The 26730-nt window shown below is 41.0% G+C and overlaps 1 protein-coding gene across 3 annotated transcripts in view; it reads left to right on the top strand.

Annotated features, from left to right (window-relative positions):
• ADAMTS19 (ADAM metallopeptidase with thrombospondin type 1 motif 19) overlaps nucleotides 1-26730 on the top strand; it is a 277546-nt gene that overhangs the window by 156423 nt on the left and 94393 nt on the right. For all 3 annotated transcript variants that reach the window (XR_002087243.2, XM_019478175.2, XM_019478176.2), the window contains 2 exons: nucleotides 9738-9878; nucleotides 11154-11304. Coding sequence is in view for 2 of the 3 variants with exons in the window: in XM_019478175.2 (XP_019333720.1) it covers nucleotides 9738-9878; nucleotides 11154-11304 (292 nt within the window). In the remaining variant the exon portion in view is untranslated. The remainder of the gene's footprint in view (nucleotides 1-9737; nucleotides 9879-11153; nucleotides 11305-26730) is intronic.

Below are 26730 nucleotides of genomic sequence, written 5' to 3'. Positions count from 1 at the left end.
AATCCAGTTCAGTCCTTAAGGCTAAGGACAGACATTCAAAGAGCCTGAGCCTGAATTGAATCAACTTTTGCAGGTTAGTCTAACCTGGCTAGACTGAACCAGTTTCCAACCATACAGACAATCCTGCTGGACTGAAGAAATTCAGGCACATGCCTGCAGTGGCTCAGGCTGGAAGCCAGACTTTGTTAGAGCAGCCCTCCCTGCCCTTGCTGAGCTGAGCTGAGGGGGGCATGGCCAGGCTCCAGCAGGGCTCTGATTAGGGATGGGTGTAAACCCCGATCCTACCTGCAGTTCCAGGCTTTTCCCCACTTGCTGCTCAAGGGGTGGGAGTGTTGCCAGCCCCCAGCCAGCACTAAGGCAAATGTGGGGTGTGCAGTGCATGCCTCTGTTGATGATAGGGAGCTTTTCACTATCCCTCCCTGCTTCTGTATGCTATCTGCAGCAAACTGACAGGGAAGCAAGCTTGGTGGAAAGGGGAGCTGATAACAGTGTATATCACCCTTATCTCCGTGTTTATCCCCCATTAAGACTGTGGATTCTACCTGTTGATTCAGCACAGAACCAGCATGTGGTCTGTTAGGTAATACACAGACACCTCCTCAGCAAGGCAGATGGGAGGGGGGAATTCCTGCTTAGCAGGGAGTAGTGGGGGGTTGGGGGGAGCAAAGAGCTCTTAAATAGCGTTTTCAAGGAAGGACATTAAGCTACCTGTTAATTAGCTCTAAAAGGCCTGTCTGCTTCTGTTGTCTCCCACAGCACTGACAATAGCCAGCATGTGGTCTCTAGCTAATGCTGAGGTGTCTGATGGATGGGGGAATACCTGCTTAGCACAGAGTGGGGAGGGGAAGTGGTGAGCAGAAGCAGGGACTGCCAAGCTCCAGAGAGGCAGCAGAGGGGAGGGGCCAGCCCTTCTGTGGAGCAGAGAGCCCCGCCCAGCCCAGAGAGCATGCCAGGATGCTGGGGGACTCTGATTTATCTTAAACCAGCAAGGAGACTGGGACAGGCATTGTATAAACCAGTTTGAGCTAAATCAGTTAAGTCTGATACTACATTCAACCAAGTTTATCTCAAACTGGTTTCAGCCATTTTCAAACTGGTTTATGTGCACTAAACATCTGTTCTGTTACAGGTTAAAACCAGTTTCTGATCACTTAAACCAGTTTATGTGTAATGTCTGTCTTCACCAAGGTGAAGAATCAGGACATTAGGGGTATATTTAAACTATTTCCATTACACGCATACGCTGCCCACCAACTGCTGCTCATGTGTTTCAAAAGGCTGTGCTGAAGTATCTCTGGTGGCATCTCCTGCAGCTATTCACAAGCATGACAGAGACTAAGACTTCAAGAGCAGCTGTAGGGTGGTGTTCCAGAGCAGTTTCATGGCTTCATTTCTGAGTTGGGTATGTGTAAGTAGGAGTGGGTAGGCAGGGCATCCTCAGGAACATCAGTCCCAAAGAGCACTGGAGATAGTGTTGATGTTCCCCAGGTGGCTGGAATCTGCCCATCAATGAGTATGGAAATGTTAGCTGAGTCCGTAGCATGTTGCGTCTACTCAACCATTGAATGTAGGCAGGCTCTGCTCTTCAGTTTATCTGCAATCCATCTGTCATCATTTGCATCTCATAGGCATACAATCACTTGTTCTTTTTTGAAGTTCATTGTTTTATCTATCATAATTATAAACCATTTTCCAGAAAAGTCCTCAGAAAGAGCCCACATTTACCTTGTTTTGAATAGCTGACTCTGAATTTGTCTGGCTCATTCAGCCACTTAAGTTGTTCTGAGCAGATTCTGTGTACGAATAACATTACACTCAGTCTGTCCACTTTGCAACATATTTTCAGTTTGCTCAATGTAATGGTATTACAGTATAATGTCTCATCCAGCAAGATATACCATATACCTTTGGCATTTTTGTTAGGGTCTTCCTGTTTTCATCTGAGTGTAATGAAAACATAAGTGTCACCAGCACTCTTCATGGTTTTTTGTAGTCTTCATGATGACACAGAATCTTTGTATCATTCAAATTTGTCTTGAGCTTTTTTCCACTTTGAAAATCCCAAATGTGTGAAAGCTGCGTCTATGTAGTTCATCAATAGTTGTATGTGCCTAAAAGCTACACAATGGTAGAAACAAATATTGTCATTGTTTTGGAATAATGGAATAACTGAAAATCATAAACAACAGAAGCAATTTCTGTGCCCCCTCTAAATCGTCACTTGGGCCTGTTGCCTGGCCTGCTCACCCATAGTTGTGCCACAGAACCAGAATGAACAGAAGGGTTTGCTTTGTTTTCAGTTACAAACAAAAGAAGACTAAAGTTGTGGTTGATGAAATGGCTCAGAAATGCTAATGGTATCAGAAAACTTGCAATTAGTTTCAGTTTAACACTTGAAAATATAACCTTTCCTTTTGTCTTTCAGTGATTCACTGCTTAGTAAGAATGGGGTAGGGTTACATGATTTAAAAACATGCACACTCTCTGGCATTAACTGAACTATTTAGCTGACATCCTAGCATTCTGTCTAGAATAGTCTAGAATGAGACAGAATGAATAAAGTTGACAGTTCACATCTGATCTGTTTGAAAACAATGGCCACTGTGCTGAATGCCATTGCTTTTATTTTTTTCATACGTAATCCTCTGGGTTCCTTTCTCACTCAGCAATTCTGAAATGGGAAAGACCACAATGAGATGTTGTAGGGTTAGAGTGTTGTATCCCTGATGATCCAAGAAACACAAGGGGCAAGGATGTATTTGTTTTTTGTGGGTTTTTTCAATACATATGTCTTTTTTTGGACCAACTATATAAAATTATGCAGTCCAATAAAAGATTCGCAAACATGAAAAAAGAAACCTCTTGTACAACGAAATGACCGTTGGTCTTGATAAGGCTCCAAGATAAGAGAGTGCAGAAGGATTTCTATATAAGACTACTTGATGTCTGGCTTTCTCTCCTCCAGTCAGGAAGGTCTTCGAGTCAACCCTAGAGGAGTAGCAGCTGTCTGTCACTAGCTAGTTGCTGCTCTGCTAGGGGTGACAAGAGAAAGGGGATCTGTAACCTGTACAAGGAGAAAAGGGAAAAGCCAGCATGTGGGGCAGGAAGAGTAGGAAATGCAGAGGTACCTAACACAAAATTCCTCTTCTCAAGAAGAGAGAGATCCTGCTGAGCAGTTTCCCAGGCATATAAGAAAGGACCTTCAGTCTGGCCCCAGCTACCAGGAGCTAGCTCATGTTCCAGAGGAAAGAAGTCAAAATTCTTACAAAACTGTTAGAGAAGAAAAAGCAATATTCAAACAGCTCTTACTTTACTATTTTTAAGTTTAGACCTCCCTACCTAATTAAAAGGAAGTTTCCTGTAATGTAATGCCCCTGAATATTTAAACAGCCAGTTAGATCAAAGGTAGTAATTATCATTATCATCATTTTCAGGAGCTTTTTTGCCTAGGCAGTTTAAAACAGCATGGGCCTGTATTTTTTAAAATAAAAGTTTCCTGAGGCAATAGTCTACTGCCAGCAGATGCTTCTTTTCTGTACCTTTTCCTTGTTGAAAGTAAGATCTTTTATGAGTTCTTTGGGGCCCCTCTGAGCAATCTCTTTCTTGTTGCCCATGCTGAAAAGTAATGGTGAATCAGTATCTTTGTGTCATCTTTTTTTTTGCTTTCATCTGCTTACAATTCATTTAAGAACTTTCATCTTATCTGGTCCCTCAAGGATCAGATTTCATTGATTCCCTTTATGTTGTCGTTTTATTTAAATGATTATTTTTAGTGTTGAGAACTCTTCTTAAGTCTCTGGGTAACCCAGTACATCTAAGTGATGGTACTTCAATATAGTCACAAAAGAAAAGTAAATCTCAGAGACAATGCAAAACAGTTTGACTTTATAGACAAAAAAAATTCAGCTTCAAATAGTAATTTGATGTGACACATTTGGCTTTCATTACAAGGAATATACTATGGATCTATGGCTTAAAGCAAGCATATAGCTTGTTAAGGCATAAAATTAATTAAGTTAACAGAGGATGACATTTAAAAGACTTTCACAATTAAGTAAATATTTTTGAATGAAATCTTTCAGCAAGTACTTGTGTATGATTTGCTGTAATTCTGAAATTTCCAAGCCGTTTCAAAATAATTGATGAATATATTTACTATGCATTGTACCAATAATTATTAATATATTGATAATGATTAATATGTGCTAATGATGTATAATAAAATAGTTTACTATTATCAAAAGTTATAAAATAATTATTGAGGAAATGTCCTTTGATTTGTTGTCTCTAAGCACTAGTACGAGTAGTTATTTCTGATGGAGAATGATCCATTAGAAGGATCTAATTTGCATGTAGTCTTGATATTTTTGATTAACCCTTGAAAACCTACAGTTGATGTCTTGGTGATATTTAGGGGTTTGTTCACAATAATTTTAGTGCTCTATATTTGACTGATAAGATACACGTTTGTTTTGTTGATTAGTTAATTCCCAAAACGGCATATATTTATCTAGACAGGATCTGCCTAACACCATGATATTTTGACTGCCTTGATATCTTTCTACTGAAAAATGATAAATTTATACATAGGTACACAATATAATTCTTTATGGGATGTCTAGCAGCTTTAAGTAAATTTGCTTTGCTGTCCCTACTAGCTGAGTACAGATGTGATATTTGAGCTGTCCTTCATAGATCTGATCTATAGGAAATTCTGCTTTCGTTAAAATTTTAGGTTGGCATGCCAATACTCAGAGATGCTCTCTAGGTGCTTTTCTGCCTTGTTTTTTTTTTTTTTTTTGTCCAGAAAAGGGTATTCTGTATTGTTGTTTCCAAGATACAAGGGGATAGCAAGGCCTTCTGGCAATGTATGTTACTGAAGCAAGGAGCGACTTGGGAGGATTACATGCTTCTCATGGCTGCTACCGCATAATCATGGATGTTTGTTTCCCCGGGGACAAGAAGCAGTGGCACACCTTGTGCTGCTGCTACTTATCCCTGAGGAATGCCTGTGCCATGCACCCTCTGATGCATGGCAGGATACCTTGGGTGGGGTAGAGGAGGCTGGGACCAACACTGTGCTGGCCCTAGCAGCCTTATGTGGGGCGCTGGGGGCCTCCTGGGGCTGCAGCAGTGGCAATCCTGCCACTTGGAGCCTGGCCAGCAGCCAGAGTACAGCTCCAGCTGGCCAGGCTCCAGGTTTGGGTGGCAAACGGTGCCCCCACATGCACCGCTCCACATTTTTTTTACATAGGTTTTTTTCACCCCGGGATCTTCTGGGATCAAAATCCCACCCCTCCACTGCTACCTTGAAGCATGGAGAACAGCTGAATGTGCAGTATGTGATGCAGGTGTGACTGTGGTGTCACATACTGCACAGCCATGCTCATCTGGACATAGCCCATGAGTCTCTACTGAGGATAGAAAAGAGACTAAACAAGGACTAGAAGAGTTCACAAGAGTGGGCAGTTTAGGGCTGAGAGGTGAACCAGGGTTGAGGCAATTCTGAAAGAGTCTGGAGCAATAGGATTCCTAAATTGAAGGGCTTCTGGAGATAGTTTGTATAGCAATGGACCAGATGGGAGATTTTTTAAAGAATTTATTAAACCAACCTACAAGTGGCTTGGTATGCCTCCTGCCTGGGGAGCCCCTCAGCCAGTTATCTTAATACAAAAATAGTCCTCTTAAGATAAACAGTAATTCTTGCACCAAAAACAAACATGCAAATCAAAACCTTTAGCTCTTATCCAGGCCACAGGAGGAGCCCTAAGCTTTGGCACCTTCCTACATAGTGAGCTTATCAGGGCTTCAGTCAGCTTCCTAGCCAAAGACGGCTCTTTCTCCCAGCTAACCACTTTCTGCTTTCCTCTCTGGGCTTTTCGTCATCATTGTCAGTGATTCCTCACACTCAAGGACATTCACTCCCATGGGTCAAATAGAAGGTTGTAGATGATCTTGGGCTTTTAACTGCTAGAGCAGGGGTGGGCAAAACACGGCCCGTGAGCTGGATGGGCAAAACATGGCCTGTGGGCTGGAACCGGCCCACAAGGCCATTCTATATGGTCCATGGGTTCCTAAAAAATTTTGAAAATTAATATTTCTCTGTCCTTGGTTTCTGTCAAAAATAACAGGAACCAGGAGCAGTAGGACCCAGAGGAAGCCCGGTGGGCTCCCGCAATAGCAGGGCCTGCCGGGCCTTCCCCCTAGGACCACATGGCTGCCCCATACCAGAACCTCAGGTAAGGGCGGAGGAGGGCAGGGAAGGAGCTGGTGTGGAGCAAGGGGGGAAAAGCGGTCCCTCACCTGCCCCATGGCCCACACTCCCTGCTGCCTCTGCTTGCAGGGCTTTCTTGAGCAGGCACAGGCAGCCCCATGCAGGCTGCGAGCAACTGCAGCATTTGGCACCGGGCATGAGGCAGGTGAGGGGCCGCTTTTCCCCCCCCCCCGTGCTCTGCATCAGCTTGCAACCTGCCCCCGCTGCCAGCCTGGGCCCCACACTGGCTCTGGTTTCACTTGTCGGGGCTGCTCTGCGGCAGCAGCAGCTGCAGCCACCCCACTTGCCACACTGGGCCAGCTCCCCACTCTCCCTGCTGGTACAGCCCAACCCAGCTCCACAGACTCCTGCCAGCCTGCACCCCATGCTGGCCCCCACCGGCACTGGTCCTGAGACATTGGTCCCAAGATGGTGACCAGGGGGCGGGGCTCCTGTCAAGGGGCAGGGCTACCCATGGGGCCCTCGACAGCCTGCCCAAACTGGCCAGTTCCGCCTGAAATAATTGCCTGCCCCTGTGCTAGAGGAATACTCTTGATAAGCTAAGTACCCCCAAGTAGGCTTCCACAAGAGGGCTATCTGTCTCCTCATAAAGAGCCAGACAGCGATACTACACAGTCCCATAAGAAGAGTATTTTATTTTAAAATGTTAGTAATTCTAGGTGTGATTAGCTCAGACTTAGGAGGGAAAGAGTAGTTTGGAAAGAGCTGTGGAATTAACCCTGTTTTACAGTGACGCAATTTAGATAGATTTTCCTGTAGCCACATAAGCTTTTAACTTACACCATAGTGGATTTCTTGTCTTTATTTTTTTTCTTATTCCTTCACTTCCCAGAAAGATAGGAATGCATATAGTGAAACAGACTGTAGGCCATATCTTTGATGCCCCTGCCTTAGAGAGAATTTTGCAAAAGCCCTGTAGTGAACAGTTATGAAATAATGTGCTGATAGGAAGCTTCTTCCTGAATTCATAGTGGTTAGTTTTGCTCTAGAGGCTTTGTATCCTCCCTCTTCTTTTTTTTAACTTACCTATTATGATGGTGGATGATGTCATTTTTCATACAAAAGCCTAATATTTTATTAGAATCCTGCTAATTCTTTTTTCCTTTCTGGTTTTGTCCTATAATCTGTTACAATAGTGTGAACTAAAAAGTGTTCCATTAAGCCAGTCAGCTGTAGTTTATGTTTGTTAAGAGTAAATGTTGACGAATGAATTCAGTACATCATCATGTACAATATTTTTAGAAGTAGCTATCCAGAACAGACAAATTGTAATGCCACTAAGCAAATTCTTTTTCCAAATAGTCAATATAGTCATGCTTTATCGTAATGATACTGAACTGAACTAGTGAAGTATGTGTAGAGAGAATTACGACTTCCTAAAGGTATATGAGGTTTATGGAGCCTGTTTAACACTACTACGGTTGAAGTAGCCTAAAAGGAAAATAACTACTATTTCTTCAAATCTGCTAATCCTTTGCTTAGAGATCTTATTCACTTTATCACATAAAATGTTCTTTTCTTTATACTTTGACTTTTGACGACAAATGCCTACAGGTTACAAGGATGTAGTTCATATGGTACTGATCTCTGGGGGCAGGGTGCAGTTTCAAGAGCTGTGACCTGCAGCAAGGGCTGGGTTGCAAAAAGCAACCCATAATAGTAAAAGGCTGCCAACCCCTGCTATAGGATTACATGGTTTGGTTAAGTCCTGAAGAATCTGCAGAATGCTATCAACTATTCCAGATATAGTGCTCTGGAAGATATACTCAGAATCACTTATAAGTCTTCAAAAGCAGCTGAGAGTATTTTATTTATTTCTCACATGCCAGCAAGATGTGTATCTGCATAATAGGGCTGTGCAAAGCTTCAGTCCCTGATTCAATTTGGCGGAGATTCAGCCCCAATTCAGAGGCTGAATCTCTGAATCCAAATAGAATCAGGAGACCCTTTAATCTCTCTGAATTGAATCAGAACCCTCCGAATCAATTGAGAGAGATTCAGAAAGATTCGGTGATTCAGATATAGACACAGCTTTAAATGTTTTTTCTACATACCTCTAGGTAGCAGGCGGCTCATGAATGCTGTGATGCTGGGGCGGATGGAGCATCCCACCGGAGTGCAGGGGCCCCCCCCCACGTGCTTTATGGCAAACCCATGAGTGAACCGGAAGTACTTCCAGTCCACTTCTGGGTCTGCTGGGGAGCATGCTGTGGGGCCCCCCTGCGCCCCCCAGCTCAGTGACTGATGCCTCCTTGGTCTGTAGGGGCACCCGGAGTCCCCCCCACACTGATCGCCAAGCCCAGAGAGGTACAGGGGGGACCCTGTCCACTTCTGGTCCACTACCTGGTACTTCTGGCCCACTTCTGGGTTCACCACCAAGCACACGGGGGGCCCCCCCACACTCCTGTAGGATGCTCCATCTGCCCCAGCATTGCAGCGTTCATAAGCTGCACTGGTACCTTGAGATATGTAGAAAAATATTTAAAGCTGTGTCTATGGCTGAATCACTGATTATCCGAATCAGCATTGAATCTTTAGATTCGGATTTGGCCAAATTGAATTAGGGACAGTGATCTGAATCAGCGAATCGAATCACTGTCCCTGGTTCGGGCTGAATCTGAATCGAATAGGACCCGCTTCGCAAACCCCTACTGCGTAGCTACTATTGAACTCTTTAAAAAAGGAACTTTTTGACTTGCCTTCTCCCCCCCCGAGTATTGTCTACAATAAGGTAAGTTTTCGAAGTCACAGAATCTTTAACATGTAAATCCAAAGTGGTAGTCAGAACTAGCAGAATTTTCTGGCTGGTGAATTGTAGAGCCCCGTGGCAACATTCACTGTGTTGAAGATGCTGTGTCTTCATTATGCAGGTTTCTTAAGCTATTCCATTGCTCTTATTTAAAATAAAATGTAGTGAAAAGCCAATTCTCTGAACTTAATTTCTAAAATTATAAGTGACATTAACCTAATGCCCCTGATCAAAATATTCTTTAAAAATATAGGATTTTTTAAAAATGGGATCTTTGACTATTACTGTATGCATGCAGACAACAATAAGCAAGCTTAAGTAACTGTAGGATTAAAACAAGTGAACAGATTCACTGTCTACTTTTGTAAATTACTAACGCTCTCCTTGCTACCAACAGCAGTCATTAAAAATATGTCTTCTCTTTCACATTGCAAATATTATTTGCATAGAAGTAAATATCTTAGTACTAGTTTTAAAGCCAGAGTCCCTACAACTGTGAGAAAGATGTCTACAAAATGTATTTTTAAAATCAAGATGAAGTGTATATATTATTCAAATATATATTATCAAGTATTTATTGTTCTCGTAGTTATCTGTAAAGATTTTTTTTTTAAACGGACTTGTTCATAAAACTTTTGAAAAGCTTTCTGCTACACTGATTCTCTAAATTGTTTTGTTTTATTGTGTTTTGTTTTCAATACCTGCAAAATTCAGCATGGGAATAAATCATGATAATGACCATCCATCCTGTGCAGATGGCCTCCATATCATGTCAGGAGAATGGATTAAAGGCCAGAATCTTGGTGATGTTTCATGGTCCCGGTGCAGCAGGGAAGATCTAGAAAGATTTCTCAGGTAACTTACTAAAGAACATAACATAATGTAATGTAATCCTTTTTATTTTAAGGGATAGAAAATAGTCTGGGCAGTCATTTGATTGTTAGAGCACTTTGCTGGAAAGTGGGAAATGCAGTTTCAAACCCCTTCAGGGGTCCTAGGACCTGGGTCTCTTGTTCTGCGGGCAAGTTCTCTAACCACTAGAGACTGTTGGGCCAAAAAGTGGGAGGGCTTTACTCTGTGTGTTCACATACACACAGACAAACCTAATCCATGTATGGTACTGGTAAAGTGAAGAAACAGGAAAAAAGACCATTGTAGATGTGCCAGTGTAGAACCCTGACCTGCATGGTTTGGGGGTATTGTAGGATGAGATATTTTCACCTCTTCTTTTATATCCTTTTTCTTTAAATTATTGTGTACAACTTCAGTGCTAGCTCAAAAGTAATCAGATACAAAAAAAAAAGATTGATATGCTTAATGTCTGGAGGGAGTGGGGGGAAATAAGCTCCAAAAGTATGTATTAGAACCATCCAGTATTAGACAATTAGATTATGTAGTAATCAGACTGAAACATTTTCTAAGGTTTTCCTGTAGCTCTTATAACTGCTTGAAAAGATTAATTGTTTTTTTTTTTCCTGGTAACTACTTTGTCTCATTAGTCTATAGGGAGCTATTTCTCTAAATGACAACACAATAATGCTTCAAATCAGAGCTGTCCAATCTCCAAGCAGCTGGGGGCTGCAGGCTCCACAGGCCACACAAGTGGGGGGCAAGCCATAGCCCCCCGTGAGCCACACACCCTGTAGACACCCCTTCCTACTGATGCACTGCATGCCTGTACCTTCCCTCCACCACTGCACTGTGGGCCTGTGACCTCCCACCCCCATTGCACCCATGCCTCCTCCACTGTATGTCTGTGCAGACACACCACTGATACACCATCCACTTGTGATTGTCCCCTGATCTCTTCACCCCTTGCTGAACTGAGCACCCTAGCCTCACTCTTAGTGACCCACACTGCTGTAAGTGCTCTGCCTCCTGGCAGGGGCAGAAAGCAGCAGCCAGAGGTGCAGGAAGCCTGGAGCCTCTGGCTGTTGTTATGGCTGGAGCAGCATGGGGAGTGACAGTCAAGCAGGAGCCTGGGGGATACAATTTAACTCCTGTGGACCATATGGGACTTGGCCACCAGTTGGACAGCCCTACTTTAAACATTTATCTTTATAGTATTGTAAAGTATAGTAAACCTTTATAGTATTATTTAGCATATTATAAATCTCTGTATCTTGCCAGGTCAAAGGCCAGTAACTGTTTGCTACAGACAAATCCTCAAAGCCTCAATTCTGTGATTATTCCTTCCAAACTGCCAGGAATTACATACACTGCAGATGAACAATGTCAAATTCTTTTCGGACCAGCTGCTTCCTTTTGTCAAGAAATGCAGGTAAGGCTTGGTTTTGACTTTAGAAGGGAGATTTGCTCTTGTTTTATTGGGAGAGTGAGAGCAAGAATCACTAACTTGTAAGCAGAAGTCCCTGAGTTAACTCTGAACAAGCTAAACTGGATATCCAAGTAGTGTCACTACAGATTTCTCATTCTAGCTAATTATCTCAGACAAAAATATTGTCCTATTGTGGCTATATTGCTTCTAAACTCAGGACTACCTCAGGAATCTTTGTACAGCACTGCTTTACACTATGTAGACATACATATATACAGTGCATTGGTTTACCAGAAATGCTTTACTCTCAAGATAATTTTTAACAAAATGTACATGTCCTTCTTTCTTACATGGACTTAACTGAAGAAGCATCTTGAGGAGCAATTTCAATAGAGAAATAGTTTTCTTATACGTAAAGAAGTCTGATATTAATGGGTGGCTTGGAAAAGGAAACAGATATTAATGGGTGGCTTGGAAAAGGGTGGCAGAGATAAAAGTGAGAGTATGGTACAAAGTGCACTTTAAGAAAGAAACTATGTTAAAATTAAAACTGAGATGCAAGGAGAATTAGATGATAAAGCCATGAGAGCAAAGAAAGAGCAAAAGAACAATCCTTCACTTCTCCAGTTTCTCAGTTCTTCATGTTCTCAGCTAGAATTTTGTTCTGCATCCAGTTACAATGAAGAATGACTTGTATCTTAATACTTCCCAAAACTAGTGTGACCATATGGTATAGGCCATATGATACAATGTGAAATTCAGGAAATTCCCCCCGCCCTCTCAAGTCAACTGTGCTGCTGCAAGCAGAGGCCAGGTGACTGCAGGGTATTACTATTCAGGCAGCTAAGGAAGCCAATGCCCTGTTAATGACCCATTGTTCTTTACTTCACAGGTGTTAATAATCATCTCCCCTTTTTAATGGTCATTCAGCTAATCAAGCTAATCTATTTCAGGGCAATTTTGCTGCCTGTAAGGGCTTCCTATTTCATTACTCTTGCTGCTCTGCCTCCCTGCCCTGCATCCAGGATGTATGGTCACCCTTCCCAAAACAAACATAACCAAAGTTGCTTTGTTGAAAAGACATTCCTTGGAGTCTTTTTAACTGGTACTAATGTGTTTTTTAATTATCTTTTTAAGCACCTTGCTTTATTCAGTATATTTTCAGTGGGAATAGAGGCTAAAATTTGAAGGCTCTACCTATTTTCTGAAATATTCTCAAGTATGAAAATTTACATGCATTGCAGAATTAGTTTCTAAAAACAGCTGATTTGTTTTTAATAACTGAGACTGCCATAAGATGTGATACCTTTTTGTAGCATGTTCTAAAGAGCCAACAACTAGTGAGAAGTAGCTGATGGTTTGAGAGGTAGTGTTTTGAGAAAGGATAAGTTAACTTGTGAATAGTGAATTGGCATGCTTGTATGTGTCTGTTTGGTAATACTGATAATCTAATTTTTATGGGAGGCACTGAGAGTTTGAGTCTGTACAAGGAACTTTTTTGAGCAGAAGTTTAAAAGCTTTTTTTTGCTGCAGGTCTATGTCAGTCTTCAGCTGATAGGGCAGCTAACAGGGGAGTTTGAGGGAAAGATTGGTTTGGTAGCTGTGTATGCTTGTCTGTCCGTCTGTCCTTCCTTCCTTCCCCTTTATTTTTTTTTCCTTTTTCTTTTTCTTTCCTGATTTTTTTCTCCCCACAAAATTTTGTTTGTTAAAACAAAAGATAGAGGATAGCAACTATTGGATTAATCAAAGAGTCTAAGCAAGATAGAAGTGAGTATGATGAAGTGTAGAAGCAGTGGGTTGTATTTCATTCTTTCATTCATGGACTGGGGAAGGAGAAGAAAAGGGAAGTTAGTCCTGAAAGAAGGGAAGAGAGATGGGCGTGCATAGGTGATTTCAGCCCCAGACAGCTAGAGGAAGCATCAAGGCAGATCAAAAACAAAAGTAGCAGATTAGAAGAAGGAACAAAAGAAAAAAGATCAGAGAGATGTAAACCACAGGAAAAATAAGACAGGAGTCCTTGGGATTCACTCTTAAGTAAAACTGCCAGACCAGTCAAATGGAACAAACCAAAAAACGTGTGCGCTCTATACCAGGATGAAAGATAAAGGACACAGACTTGAGGTTGAAGAATATTGTGGCAGAAACAGGGAAGAGTCCATTAATCATTTGATGTGTAAAAACAAATTAAATGTCTAGATACCTGCTGACAAAGATAATGAACAAATATTATAGTCTGGGAATGATGCTTAAAGAGTTAGAACCTCAGGTGCTCTTCAGTGGGATCTTTTCTGCCTTAAGGAGAAGGTTGGGCAGCACAGCACCTTTTGAGGCATAAAGAAAAAAAGAATGTGTTTGAATTAAAATTGCATTAAGAAGACATAATCAAAAGGCCTTTAAAAGATTGTGTTTAGTGGCTATTATAAATCCCCATGTTCAGACTTGAAAATAGGTACAGCTCTTTATAAGGACATTGGAAATTTAAGTAATAGTGAACATTTAAATAGTAATGTAATTATTGGACAGGTCAATTTCCTTGACATAAATAGGACTAGAGAGCTACAAATGTAGTGCCTGCTTGTAAGAAGGGGAGAAAATGATCCAGGCAATTACAGGTCTGTTAATTTGACTTAAATAGAACAAATACTGAAGAAAGGAATAGTCAAAGGTGTGAAAGACAATGGAAGATAGAACAAAACCCAATATGGGCTTGTTTATTCATGGAAGATTAATGTGATATCCCTGTATGACAAAATACTTATTGGATAAGAGCAACACAGTAAACTTAATTTACCTAATTTAAACAAAGCTTTTGATGCCATGTCTAATGAGAAATTGGAACGCTGGAGAGGATGGGAGTTGGCTAAAAGGGAGACAGTTAAGCTGTATGTTTTACTAAAAGGTTAGGGTGGTGATTTAAAAGCCAGCAGGGCTGGGATCTGGTTTAAGGAAAGCTTCCCCAAGTATGGTTTCCAGACTCACTGGCTTTTAATTATCACCCATGCTGCCCAGCTGGACAGTGTGGGCAGCTTGGGGAGGCTCTCTGAATTCCTGGTGTGAGGGGCACACAGGGGATTTTCCCCATTACTCCCTCTATTTGGCTTCTTGGAGCCAAGCTCTGGGAGCAATGTAGTTTCCTGCTTGCTTCTCACATGGGAGTTCCTGCCCCTGGGAACCCGGGGAATGGAGCAACCCATGGCTTCCCCAGGCTGGGATCACCCCAGTCTTGGATAGGCATAAGGAGCATTAGAGAGACTTGTTGCATACTGAGCATCTGTAGTTCTCCCTCTCCAGGAATCATTTTGAGTGTTGGAGATTTTCCACTGCTAGTTAGAACCCAGCTTTAGGCCAGATATATTCAGTAGAGACAAGGGGGCACAAGGCATTGGTTAGAGTCCATTTAGAATATTGTGTACAAGTCAGGCCACTGTTAAAAAATCATGGACTTAAACTGGAATGGAACAAAAAGTAGTCATTGGGATAGATAAGAGAATGAAAACATTTTCGTATAAAAGAAGATTAAAGGAACTTGGCTTAACTAAATACAATTTAAGAGGAGAGGCGATTATACTTTACAAGTACTTTTGTGGTGTGCGTATTAGGGCAGAGATGATTTCTTTAGGCTAAAAAACAACACTGGCACTGGATTAAATAACTACAGATTAACAGGTGGCAAATTTAGGTTTAAAACTTAAAGATTTCTGTCAGGGGATGTAGTTTTGGGATGGGTGTTCTGAACGAAGTTGTCTCAGCAACAAACTTGAATCACATTAACAAGAAACTTGACAAGTTTATGGGATGTCTGATATGAAAGGACAGGGAATTCTGTCTCAACCAACAGTGTGTATGATATTTGAATTTACTTGCAGTCCAGACTATGGGATATAGCGCTGCCTTGTGGCATGTTAAGTATCTGGTAATTCAGTGCTTCAAGTTTGCCAGTAAGAGCCAAGACGGATTTTTTTCCCCCCTCACATGAATGCTGCTGGCTTCAGTACTGAAAGGGGTGGGGAGTCATCTCTCTTTGAAGGATGGGAACATTGGTCATCATGGTAGATAGGGCTTTTTTGAGTGATATGTGCTCATGTTCCTGTTGGTACTTGCTTAACCCAGGGTTCCTAGCTAGTCTTGCTCTTCTGCTCTGGGTCATGCTGATCGCCAAATATGGAGCCGGAAAAGAATGTTTCCCTAGGTCAGATTGGCAATGACTTTAGATGATTTTCTTTTTCGTTGGCTGCCTTTTGTTCTTGGTGTTTCTGGTATCATGCTGTGTAGTTGTGTGTGTGAGGATTTGGGAGGCTACTTGAGTAAATGGTCATCTGCAAATGGACATCAGTAGTCCAGGAGGCTCCTTCAGGGTCTTATGTTCCTATATTCTTATCTGGGTTGGGATGGAGATAAAATGTGGTGCAGACCTCCTGTTAGCTTCTACTTTCTCTCAGCTCCCTCCTTTTTTTCTGGCAGTTGAAAAGTCTCAGGAAACTATACGTCATGGACCAGATTCTCAAAGATATGCACATGCACTTACGTGTCTTTGCACACTTTCAATTCCATAGTGTGTATACTGTTGGTAAATAAATCAGATTGGTATATTGTCATAATGTAGACATGTAAAGTGAGGTGGCTTAGAGTCCCCAGGATGTTTAGGTAAACTCTCACTCAGGTCTTTTAGCTTCCCATATTATTTTTAGGAATGCCAGTTGCTAAAATATTAAATCAAAATTGTTACCCTGATGCTGATGGGATTCTGTTGATCTATGTGTTCATTCCTAATATTTATTTCTGAATATCCATTTTTTTCCTCTGGTTCTGGGGTCTTATATGTGAAAGTTTACACTTGTAACTTTAAATACCTTATTTGTCATCCTTTTGCCTGTTTGAGTTATCATTTTAAATTTTAGGAACTCAGTGTAACTGAATGCTAAGTTTATGTGGTATCCCTTTTAGAAGGAGCTGTGTAATGATGAAAGGCTATATGAAAAGCAATGACCTTTTCAGATATTTCCTTTCCAGATGACAGATTATTATTTATTTTTGTCTCTAGAGTTCCTTCATAGGCCAGTGTATTTGACAGTTAAAAATGGAACTTAATGATAGTTTTGAGGGAAAGGACAATCCTTATACAGTTTCACTGAAATCCCTTTCAAAACTGATAATCCTGAACTGAGAATTAATAAAATATAAGCAAGCGATACATCATAAAATGAATGTAAGACCTCTTTAAATGATTTGGACCAATGTTACTTCTTACCATGACTTAATAAAAATGGATAAAGAAAATCAGAAATCCGGAGAGAAGGGTTTTGGAGTAGAGAGAAGAAAACTTGTAATGTTCCTCATGCAAAATTCCCCTGCCAGTTGCTCTCACATTCTTCTGTCAGGGAGCAATGTTTGCGCTTACCACCAGAAAAGAAAGCAGGAATGTGGTCCTCAGATCCTGTGAAACTCAGGACACGTGTGTTCATAGCTCTGGCTGCATTTACACAACTGTGTAGTCATTTAATACTTGTGTAAAATAGTACTAAATTATTGTATAGACAAGTACAAAATGACTGTGCAATAACCCAAGTTACTGTGCAGTAGTGCTGACAAAATGCCTTTTTCATGACACTACTGTGCAGTAGCATTGTATCATGGTTGTTGCCACACAGTTCTAGTGCACAGTAGTACTGGGCTCCATCAATGTCTCGTGTAGATGGAGCCCCTGTGAATTATCTCCAGTACCAGAATCCCATACCCTCTCTAGCTCCCTATCAGTGAGGCCCGGACAGACCTGGATCATCAGGAAATCTTGCATTCTTGGTACCTTTCCCCCAGTGAAATACGATTTCTAGAGCATGGAGGGACAGTAGCAGAGCCCATGTGGCTTGAAGTAAAGGATAGTGTATATCCTATTCAAAACCCTTGAAACTTTTCCTCCTACCCACCTGTTACAATATTTGAACAATGAAAGTATTTCTGCAGTGATTACAGTCAGGAATTAGGAACACTAAATACACAGATCCTGGGATGTGGGATGGGGCCTAGTTATTTCTTCCAAGTAACTGCATACATGCTGTGCTTTGTTCCTGAAATGCTGGTATATTTAGAAATTAATAAAGAAATAAGAAATCTGTTGAAATTAATTTATCAAAGTAATTGCACTGAATATGTTAAAGATGGTGCAACAAATATCTTGTTTCACCTCTCTTACACTAGGGAAAGATATTCCAGTATTTTTCCCCAAGTTGGGTCGTTTTTGCATACAACACTTGCCACAGGAGAATACTGATAATAGTAACCAATGTGAGCTAATTTCCATAAATGCCTAAGCTGTCCTTCATGCCTGTTCCTTGAATGAAGCATAATATTTATTTTTCAGACTGCTTTTTTTTCATCTTGTGAAGATGACTAGAGCTAAAACTGTGATGTATGTAGCTTGAGAAGAGTAGCTTAATATCTTTCAAGAATAAAGTTTGAATGCATCCCTCAGTGTAGGTTTTATATTGTGTCACTGTGCTGAACTGGTAAAACAGCCAAGTTTGCTGTTATGTGGATGATTTGTCACATAAGAAGCAATTAGACCCTAACGTTGTTTCAAATAACAGATAACGAGATCATGGCCCAGAAGTAAAACTTGACAATTGAATATAATTGTAGAACTACAAAATATTGGCCTTCAAGATTAAAGTCCAGGATGTGAATGTTATCTAGTCAACTTCACTAAAACAATTCCTGTCATAACACAGCTGTGATCTTTACTAAGAAAGAGTAGAATGGTTGTATATTGTGGCAACTTTTAAGAAACTTCAAGGGAAAGATCATAATGAAAAAGGCAGAGGTCATGGAAACATTGTATTCTTGTGTACTTATCTTCCCTCATCTCCACCATGACCCTTTCAGCTATCTTGATTTGGCACAGCATCATTACAACTGCCCCTTTTGTCTCCTTTGCTTGCCCTCAAATTTCACCTTCTTCCCAGTTGCTTATGTGCCTCGAGCAGCATCTACAACACGTACACAAATCTCCCTCACTCTACTCCTTCAAAAACTTCCTGAAAAGCCAGCTGTTTTGTGATATGTTCCAGCTGTAATGTCCCCTGCTACACTTTTTCTGTATTACACTGTGAAATTCATTGTATAATATATTAATTTTTGCCATTAGGATGAATGTATAGTGAGCCTTTTTGAAAGAAAAATCTCCTTTTAGTTTGCACAGCTTTCCAGTTGGACATTGCTTTATTCTATTGCACTGTATAAGTAATACATTATATCATAGCTTTTAAAAAGTCATGTCACAAGTATTGGTTTATATCCTCAAATAACTCTTATTTCCCATTATTAGTCTAAATAACTTCAACTGCTGTTGAACTGTGATGATGATGCAGTAGATGGAGAACATATTGCATCAGAATAAACATAAATTTAATTGTCCTAATTGGAAGAGAGAGAAACTTTCACCCTGGAGGAATAAAACTCGGGTGAGTTCAGTGCTCTGGTTTTTGAGTAATGTTGTTGCAGAACTTTGGCTTTCTATGAACTTCTGTTGCAATCCTGATTTAACTGGCAGCACTTAAAGTCACCAGTAAAATTTTTCAGCCATTTACCATGATTTGCCACTACCCACATGCTGAAATGTTAAAATATCAAAGGTCACTGGTATTTGTTTTTGGTTTTCAATAAAAGGAAAGTAAGAAAAAAAAATCCATTTCTTGTGTGACAAAAGTTTGGTGTTAAATATGAGTAGATCTTTTTAGCAAAGCGTCTGATCTAAAGGGCAGGGAAAGATGGTCTAACCAAGAGAGTGCATCAAAGAAAATGTCCTGTTTCAAATTTTATTTTGGATTTTCCTTTAGAATTACATATAGGTTAGATCAGATGCCAAGAAATATTGAGATTCACTTAATCCAAGGACCTCCATAACCCCAAACATTCTAAGAATACTGTTATAAAAGTGAGAACAGTGAGGCAGCAGAATAGACTGCCTAGGGAAATTGTGGATTGGAGGTGTTCAAGAAGAGGTTGGACCGCCATGGGGAGGGACTCATAGATTCACAGAAGTTTAGGGCATGAGATCGTTGGGTCTAGCCCCCCACCCCTGCCAGAAATACTGCTGGAATAAAAATAAGTCACAATAAAAATAGGTTAGTGTAATCCATGTGCAAGAGGCTCTGTTCTCTCACCATAATCAGAAGTTCCCAGATCTACATGTTACTTCAAAATTAAGTTCTCAAAATTTGTTTTTGATCTAAACATAGCTATACCCGTGTTCTGCTATAGGTATTTCCCATGTTTCTGGGCTTTGCTGGTTGCCACATGGGGCTAGGAGGGAATTCCTCTCTCCCTGCTCCCACCTATTCCTGTACCCCCTTCCTTCCCGCCCTCCCCACCCCCGGTGCTGTTATATGTCAGGGTTTTTTTCTATACCTTCTTCTGATGCATTGTGTGTTGGCTGCAACCAAAGCTGGGGATTTTGAGCGGGGTGTGCCAATGCTCCTTCCAAGACTTAAACCTGGAGGTTCCTGGCTAGGGGACCTTGCCCCTCTGCTCAGGGTCAGACCCATTGACATATTTAGAGTCAGGAAGGAATTTTACCCCATGGTTAGATTGGTATGGACTGTGGGGGTTTTTGTCTTCCTCTGCAGCAGGGGTTGTGGCCCTCTTCCTGGTATCTCTTGAGCATATATTAACAACCTTTAAAGCAGCAGGAAATTGGCCACCATGGTCTCCCAGCTTTACCTGTGGCAGGTTAGGGTGTTATGTCTTGTGTTGTGTCAGAGATGGCTGTGTAGCTTTGCTAAGAGGTTAGACAATGGATTTGCATATGATGGTTTGGTTAGGGATGTTCGTAACTCAGGAAGGCCGGGGGGGGGGGGGGGGGGGAAGACATATGGAGGTCCCTTCCAGTTCTGCTTTTCTGTGATTCTGTGATCTGATCTCTATTTTCTCTTCTGAGTCTCTGATCTTTATCTTCTGTTGTATACAGTGTTTAGGACAAGATCTTTTTTGTGTCTTGTAAGGCACCTAGTACAAATACATTAATGATAATCAATATTAATAATATATATAACACCCACACACACTTGTGCTGCATATGGCAGGGTGTGTGTCTTCAGTTGTTGTGCATTGTATGGGGTTTTTTCTTCTGTATTTACCTTTTTTTCCTTTTCCCCCTTTTCTCCTCTGGCCCTTTGTTTTAAGGAGAAAACCTGGTCTGGCCATGTGGGCAAGAATGGCCCCTGTTCTGGCCATGTGCTCTTCACATAGAAAGCTAGGGCCTTGTATCTCAGTGAGATACTAAAATACTCTGACCTGATTGGCCAGGGGAAGCAAAGACTCCTCTAGGTAGATTGAGTAAGAGAGCGTCTGGAGCCTGGCACTTCGTGATTGGACAAGGCTTAGGTGATGTAATGCCAGGTATTTCAAAACAACTTAACTGAGGCTGTCTCTCTTTTTCCTGGGGCTGCTAAGAACTGCAAAGCTGAATTGAGAGCCAGAGAAACTGCTCCCCACTGGGGTGGTCTCTCCCCATCTTCACTGGAGATAAAGCTATGTGAAAGTAAAGCCTCAGGTATAGGGAGAGATTTGGTCTCGGAGTTTGGGACCCCTATTCTCTCCCTCTTCTTTCCCCCTTTTTTCCCCCCTGAGTTTTGAGTGGGATAATACCATGGGGGTATTAATCCCTGGAGCAAATGGAGTAGATATGGGGTCCTGGCAGTTATTGGCCACATAGGTCTGGTCTCCCTCCATTGCTTTGTAATTGTTGTGTCACAGCATAATGGTGCAGCTGAGATGAGATATCCAGGCTGCAGCCACATAGGCCTGGGCCCCTTTTGCTGTTTCACAGATGTTCTGTCAGCCTAGTTGTGTGGCTGAACTCCAGCTGTATGTGTGGCTGGGAGATTTGGACCAGGGTGGAGTCTGGCATGGTTTGGGCCAGGGTGAGACCTGGCACTTTTTGTTGGTGATCCAGGCCTCAGTGTGGTGTGGCCCTTAGCCCGTGTCCAAATTCTTTGCAGTTTCCTGCCCCAGCAGAGCTGGGATTGGGACTAGGAATTTTGGGTTGTGGTTCACTGATGAAAGCCACAGTTAACCCCTCAAAGCCACCACGCATAAGTGGAGGTTCATGCTCTACCACTTCTCCAGGAGCAACAGGACTCCTTGCAATGCAGAAGCACCCAAGCTCCTGAGCAGCTCCCTCAGTACTGCAAACCCAAGGAGCAGCTCTTAGGACTCTCCATTGTGGGCACCCCTCTCCAGCCCATTGCTGAAGGGCAGGTATAGAGGTGCAGGCCCCCAAAACTACCCTTTGGGGAACCCCCAAGTCCTGGACTCCCTGGACAGGGTGAAGCCAAGAAGGTATAACTTATAGACTTTGTCTTGTACTTAATAGTGTTTTAAATTGTATTTAGTGTTTTCCTTTGGGTTTTTTTGCCTTTATTTTCTGTAATAAATCTGTTCTTCTGTGTTTATACTGCTTGCGAGAAGGGGATTTTATTTATGTGGGACACCCCGGCAAATAAAGTGTTCCCAGATTTTTGGGTGGAGCCTTGAGCCACTGGTATGACTCACTGGATACCCCAAAATGGGAACCTGGCCCTTCTTGCAGCTGCCTAGTGCCCAGAAGAAGAGAATGTCTAGGTAAAGCATACAGGTAAAACATAGATAAGAATATGAATATATTCGAATTGCTTAGATTCTCTTTACATTTTTTAGGACATGATTAGGTGCTTATACACGAGAAGTGAGGCTGTTCTGACACTGTAACTACAGCATATCGGAGCAGACTCGATCAATCAAGTCTGCTTGAGTGTGGTAATTACTGCGCTCCAACAGACTCCAGCATCTTGTGTATCAGTGTCCCTGTGCTGAAAAATAGTAGCAGGAGCGCTTTAACTAAAGCTCGTTCGACAAGCTTTAGTTAAAGCACCCCTGCTGCTGTTTCTCAGCATGGGGACAATGATAGAAGATACTGCACAGGGACACTGATACATGAGATGCTCTGGGTGCTTTAATTAAAGCTACTCTAATTAAAGCCCCCCCCCAACACGCACACATACACACACTCCCAGAGCATGTGTGTAACCTCCCGATGTGACTTAGATCAGTGTTGTAATAGTTTGAAGAATAAAATATGACCTCAAATGAAATGAGATTTCAAAGAGTTAGGTTTTTATATAATGGAAAAGTTAATTTTATAGGCCTTTTGGAAATATCTCTTTAAGCTGGTACCCTGCCTAAAGTGGTTATGGGCTACATGTTATTCTCCCTAGTCATGCATTTATTGTCCAGAGCAGAGGTTCCCAAACTTTCTCTTATTGTGTACCCCTTCCAGATTTACAAGCTGCTGACATACCCCAACCAGCATACATGTTATATTTTAACCGCTTAAATGCCAATTAGTATTATTAAGAAAATTCAATCCACCATTACACAATTTCTCTCGCATACCCCCCCCCCCCCGAGATGTCTTGCATACCCCCATGGGCAAGTGTACCACAGTTTGGAAACTCCTGGTCCAGGAGTTTTATTTAGTAAACAAATATTATTTTATTTGTTTACAAATATTATTTTATTTGTAAACAAATATTAACAACAAAAGTTAAAGATAAGGGCAATTGTAGGCTTTTTAGGAAAGGTTGCCTGTAAGCTTTTAGTTGAAACAAGCCAAACTATATGAGAAAAGGTTGAAGGAACTAGTTATTTTTAGCTTGAAGAATAAGGGCTTAGTTTAAAAGAGGAAGGCAAGGCAAAGCGCCTTCCTGGACAAATACAGGACTGCTTAGACCTAGTGTAGCACAACTTAATACAGCAATTCTCAGAATTTTTAGAATCTAAGGTACCCTTCATTAGATTCAAGGTATTCCTCCAAAAATGCCAGCTCTTAAGTTTCTGCTAATTTTTTGAGTACAGAAAAATAATGCAACACTCTTCTGTTGCAAAGAATTTAGAAAGACCACAACAGTCAGAAAGTTCTTTACACTATGTATTGCCATTTGAAATATTTGGGTTTATCTTGTGAATCATGTTAGCACACCTCACAGTGCTAATACTGAGCAACATCCCGGAAAATGTAAAATGGGTTGTGAACCATTGGAAGGTCTGAGAAGCTTCTGCCATCCTTCTCCATGGTCCTGTTAATTTGTTCAGATGGTGGTAATGATCTAATCGTTGGTAATTATCTAAGGAAGAAGCTTGGCTTGATGTTATGAGACTTTGCCTTTAATTTGAGAAGCATTTAATTCTCTCTGCATTAGCCCCTTGGGCTGCATACCGGCAAGCCACACTCCAGCTGCCAGCCAGGCTCCGAGTGGCAGGATTGCTGCTGCTGCAGCCCCAGGGGGCCCTCAGGATCTCAGGTAAAGTGCTGGAGCCAGCCCAGTGCTGGCCCCAGCCTCCCTTACCCCACCTGGGGTAACCTGCCATGCGCCAGAAGCCAGGGGGGGCACAGGTGTTCCCCAGGGACAAGTAGCAGTGGCACAAGTAGAGATCATGCAAATATTAGAGAACATGGAGAAAACATTTTTATCTTGTGCTGCTGTTTCTTGTCTCCAGGGAAACAAATGTCCATGTTCGTGTGGACACAGCCTTGGAGCTGGCATTTTTTCATGTTCAAATCATATCATCAATGCATTCTTGGTACTCAAAGCTATGAGTAAATTCAGTGTAGCAACAACACTAACCCTACTTTTTAACAATTTGGTAAATAAAAAAATGTTTGATTTGAATCCTTACGTTAATTCATAAGAAGCACCTAAAAGCAGACTGGCCTTGGTAATTGACAGCAGGCATAGAGCTAAAAGACTTCATCATTTGACTCTAAAGACATGATATGAACTGACATCTTTAGTAGATCTGAAGCCATTCAGAGGTCTGTGTTCTTGAGGCAGTGATTATTTTCAGGCCCCTTGATATAGAATGAAGGCCCAACAGTAGAGTTTTTATATACCCTAGTTTCCAATTCAGGAAAAAAATATTTTCCATGTTCTTTTTCTCTAATATTTTCTTGCTTTCTTACACTTCCATTCATTATAGTTTTATATCAGAGGTCACGTAAGGTATACTAGGCATCTAAACTGGTCACTTTGTCTCAAGGATAAGTGTAAGTGGAATCTGTATAGGGACACAGTTCATAAGCTTTTTAGTAGCCTAAATGTATATCTAAGTATCTAGTAGAATTTACAAAATCATCTAAACAAATAAGGTGTCTGATTCCAATTGTTTGTACCCTATTTACAGAATTTTGAAAATCCTACTTACACTTAATGGCACCTAAATCTTCGTAAATCTGATTCCATGTTTTTCATAATTGGAAGAATTCTCTTTGTTTTATAAGTAGCTATGGCTTCATTCTTAAACAGTTTTGCATTCCTAGGTAGGTATATTTCTTTGGGCATAAGTTGAAAGCTAAAAGGGGTATAATTATAGTAATTTGGAGATGTGAATCCTTGAACATAAATTATTAAATAGCTATATCATCTGAACTATGAAAGGTTAATTTTCCAGCATCTTTTCTTTAGTGAGGTTCCGTCTTCATCATTTCTTATGTGAAACAGAAGGATTATGATATGGTGGAATTTCTGATGGCTTGTCATTTCTGCATTGTCTTTAGGAATTGGCCTGATAGGCCAATTTAAATAATTCTCCTTGTTTTTCTTTTAAGTGATTACTCAGACATCTTTATATATTAGACATGGGCTAATGCTTGCAGTTCACCTTCAAGTCCTGGCAGAGATGCAACCATTTGTGAATGATGTTTCCTTACAATGAGGTTTTTTAAGGTACTATATGTTTAGCAAACATAATATTTAAACACCTTTTCATGCATCTTCTTCGACATACACACTTTTATTAGATTTGCCAGCATACTAAGTAATTTAAACTAGAAACAGCGCATCTTCTATTCTAGCAGCCCTGGATTCTGAGAACCTGCTGCTGATCTTTTTCTTTTATCCCCCTCTCTCTCCTGATTCTTCTTGCCCCTGAACTGTTCATATCAGGCTGCACAAGCAATAACCTTCAGGCAGTGATCCAGCCCCAGCTGGCCCTGTTCGCTTCCATCTGGTTTCCAGGTAAGGGGGGAACATAATAGGGAAAAAAAAAAGAAGGAAGGGGGAGGAAGTCATGATTCCAAACTTGATCTCTTTCTCTCAAGAATAGACTAGCTGTATAGCTCTTACATGAGGGGAAAATTAAAGGTTACCAAGGTCAGTTGGGGAATTACAATAAGTAGTAATGTTCATGGCTAGATTTTCTCTTGAAAAGGAATAAAATCTGTCTTGTTCTAATGCAGAGGATGGATTCAATGATTAATTCTTCTTTTCATCTCTAAAATCTACAATGAAATGACTTCTTAGCGAAGAAAAATTATACCTGCCTTGTCGTCTTCTTAGTATCTATTCTGTGTGAATGTTGGCTTTAGTTAAGAGTTGACCTGCTTCCAGGAAGGAAAAAGGTTATGGTGAAGTGGAAGTATACTGTGAAGGAGGGACCATTAGGTGTAAACAGGGGACATTTGAGTAAGTCATCAGCAAGCCTAATAGTCTGGAAAATATTTTATGTATTAAAGAAGAAAAGTAGGAGTTTTGTGTAAATTCATTCAGGGGTTGGAAACTCACTTTAATCTTGACAATTAGACAGTTCATACCTGAGTTCAGGATGATCTGTAAAGTTGAATTAAGGCTGAGTAAAGCACTTATGAGCTGAACACTCCCCTGAGTGTTTCCCTGTAGCAGGGCATTCAGTGTGAAAATACATTTTCAGTAAACTTCTAATATATGAAAGCTTCCTGGCATATTCTGGCTTATTGGCAATACAACAGAACTTATTTTTGGTATTTCCATTACAATGGATTCTTTGATGTGATCCAAACTGAGAAATATGAATTGAATTTTACTATAGGTAGGAAAAATTTTAAAAGTGTTTATTCACCTGATTACCCTGTTGAAGGGAGGTTGGATTCAGTGCACTTAGCTGTGGTTGTGAAATTTTCCATTTCAGTTTTCAGTTAAACATTTCAGTTTCACTGTAAGCCTCAAATAGTCTACTATCCTTTATTGTGCATAGTGAATATACTTCATAGCAATCTATATAAGATTTCTTAACTATGTTCACTTCTAAGTCCTACTTCCATTTTTACAACCATGCTGGCATTCTCTGTTCTCCATGCATGAGTGAGTGGCAATAACAAGAATTGGTTAGTAGCTTTATTTTAATTTTGTCAGAACCACGTAAGCCTACCTGGTTTCTGTAAGTATATGTTGGGACAGATCCTGGCCTCAGCACGTAGCTTGAATTAGCTCTGAAATTATGTGCTAGTGGGTAGAAAATCCTCATTTTCAGGCTGTTCCAAACCAGTTAGCATTACCTCCAAGACAGTGAATCTGTGCAATGGCAAAACTGGTATGCTGGATAAAGCTCTCCAATAGATTTGCAACATCCAAGGGTTATGAA

This window comes from Alligator mississippiensis, chromosome 3, assembly GCF_030867095.1.
Source record: "Alligator mississippiensis isolate rAllMis1 chromosome 3, rAllMis1, whole genome shotgun sequence".
Lineage (NCBI taxonomy): Eukaryota > Metazoa > Chordata > Crocodylia > Alligatoridae > Alligator > Alligator mississippiensis.
This window is presented reverse-complemented; position numbering and strand designations above follow the sequence as displayed.